At 42.5% G+C, this 2,092-nt stretch overlaps 1 protein-coding gene across 1 annotated transcript in view; it reads right to left on the bottom strand.

The window, feature by feature from the left end:
* Positions 1 to 157, bottom strand: part of LOC106013847 (Ig-like and fibronectin type-III domain-containing protein 1) — a 4,572-nt gene extending 4,415 nt beyond the window's left edge. The window contains exon 1 of the mRNA XM_013090614.2: positions 145 to 157. Coding sequence (XP_012946068.1) covers positions 145 to 157 — 13 coding nt within the window. The remainder of the gene's footprint in view (positions 1 to 144) is intronic.
* Between the last annotated feature and the right edge of the window lie 1,935 nt (positions 158 to 2,092).

Raw genomic sequence — 2,092 nt, 5'->3', positions numbered from 1 at the left:
GGGGGTAAGTTGATTGTCAATAGAACAAATAATATGTATAGAATACGCTGGACCTATGAGTGTTATAAATTCGAAACCAAAGAGTACTTTTCAGATGACATTCTATCGAGGAGAATGTACACAATCCAATAGCATGTCAATTACGAGAATAAGCCATTTTAGCGGGTGGTTGGTGGGTGCTTTGGTGTGGTTTGTTCCTTCTCTCGTATAAAACACCTATCGTCATTTTAATCTGTCCACCCTCTTTTCTTTGTATGTAACTCTCTTGTAACACCTCAAATCATTGACACTATGATTTATTATATGATTCACACGTGTTTCAAGTGCCGTAGAACTCTTGTAAAAACGAAACTTATAAAGTCAAACTAATATTAAATAAGCATAATACTGCGCATGGCTCGACCTCTTGTCGTAATTTGCTGGCAGATTCGATGATCGGACAGGTCATTCACCCCAGCCTTGTCATGAGGCCAATAGGCCTGGACTGAAGGAAACAGCTGAGCTGCCGAATATTGGTTGTTGTTGTAGTTGTTGTTGGTGGTGGTGTTGTTGTTTTTCATAATAATAATAATAATAAATAGCATTTGTATAACGCATGTCCCCACTCAACAGCAGGCTCTATGCGCTTTACACTATATTATTACCCCAGCAGACCATAGAACACTCCGAAACATTCTCAGATTTCCGGGAAGCATACAGTGCGAGCAGCCGATTAAGCGCTCAAACACTAACAAACTGACAAGATCTTTCCCTGTCTATAGCCGGGTACCCATTCCCACCTGGGTGAAGTGAGGAAAATTCGTGTAAAGTGCTTTTCCCAAGGACACAACGTCGGGCCCCTGACGGGATTCAAACCCACGACCTTACGGTTGCGAGTCCGAGAGCCTAACCACTAGGCCACCGACGCCACCATTAACAAATTAACAAACAGTTTTTGAGCACAGAGTCACCACCTAGATTTAACTATCCTAGAGTTACAATGTTCTATCTGAATCTGCTCAGTATCAGGTGTCTAGAAATTTGACGTTTAAAAAAATTTGATTTCACATGTCAAGCTTTTTGGAATGCAATTCTTTGAATATCTTGATCACGACTCTGACTAGTGGCGTCGGTGGCCTAGTGGTTAAGCTCTCGGACTCGCAACCATAAGGTCGTGGGTTCGAATCCCGTCAAGGACCCGACGTTGTGTCCTTGGGAAAGGCACTTTGCACAAATTTTCCTCACTTCACCCTGGTGGGAATGGGTACCCGGCTATAGACCGTGAACGATCTTGTAAGTTTGATAGTGTTTGAGCGCGTGAAATCCGCAGCTTGCACTGTATGCTTCCGCGGAAGCTGAGAATGTTTCTGCGTGTTCTCAGAAGGTTTGCTGGGGTAATGATAGTTGTAAAGCGCATAGAGCAAGCTCTTGACCATGGATATGCGCTATATAAATGCAATTATCATTATCATTATTATTACTAATGTAACGGTTTTGACACAGCAGATAGTCTTAGTAACTCAAAACGGACAGTTTAGTTTAGTTTTAGTAGAGGTTTTACGACGCTCGTAACTGCATAAGGTCATATGAGCGCCAAAAGATTAGAGGTGTTACAAGAGAGTAACAAACATAAAAAAGAAGAAGGGGAGATAAGGACGATAGATATTTGATAGGAAAGAAGGAGCAAACCACACCAGAGCACCCGCCAACCACCCACAAAAACGGTCAAAAATGTCAGATAAAACTTTGTCATTCTGAGGAAGCGAGGTGACCAACAGGCTCGGCCTGGAGGACACAGCTGCTGAATCTTGTTGGGGGATTTTTTTCTTTCTTTTTTTCCATTTTAAAAGAAAAACAATTCTGAGCAAACAATCGAAACTTGGTAATGCGTCGTTTCACAAATACTACACCGTGAGTGAAGCACTGGTTCAACAGAATTTTGCGAAAGTTTGTCTAGAAATGATAGAATTTGTGAATATGTGGGGGTGGGGAAATGTGGGAAGAGAGAGAGAGAGAGAGAGAGAGAGAGAGAGAGAGAGAGAGAGAGAGAGAAAGAAAGAGAGAGGGAGGGGAGAGGGTGCAGTGAGTCTCCCAAAAGGCGTCCGACTCTCAA

Source organism: Aplysia californica, unplaced genomic scaffold (assembly GCF_000002075.1).
Source record: "Aplysia californica isolate F4 #8 unplaced genomic scaffold, AplCal3.0 scaffold01367, whole genome shotgun sequence".
NCBI classification, from domain to species: domain Eukaryota; kingdom Metazoa; phylum Mollusca; class Gastropoda; order Aplysiida; family Aplysiidae; genus Aplysia; species Aplysia californica.
Note: the sequence above shows the minus strand (reverse complement) of the source record. Positions and strands in the feature narration are given on the sequence as shown.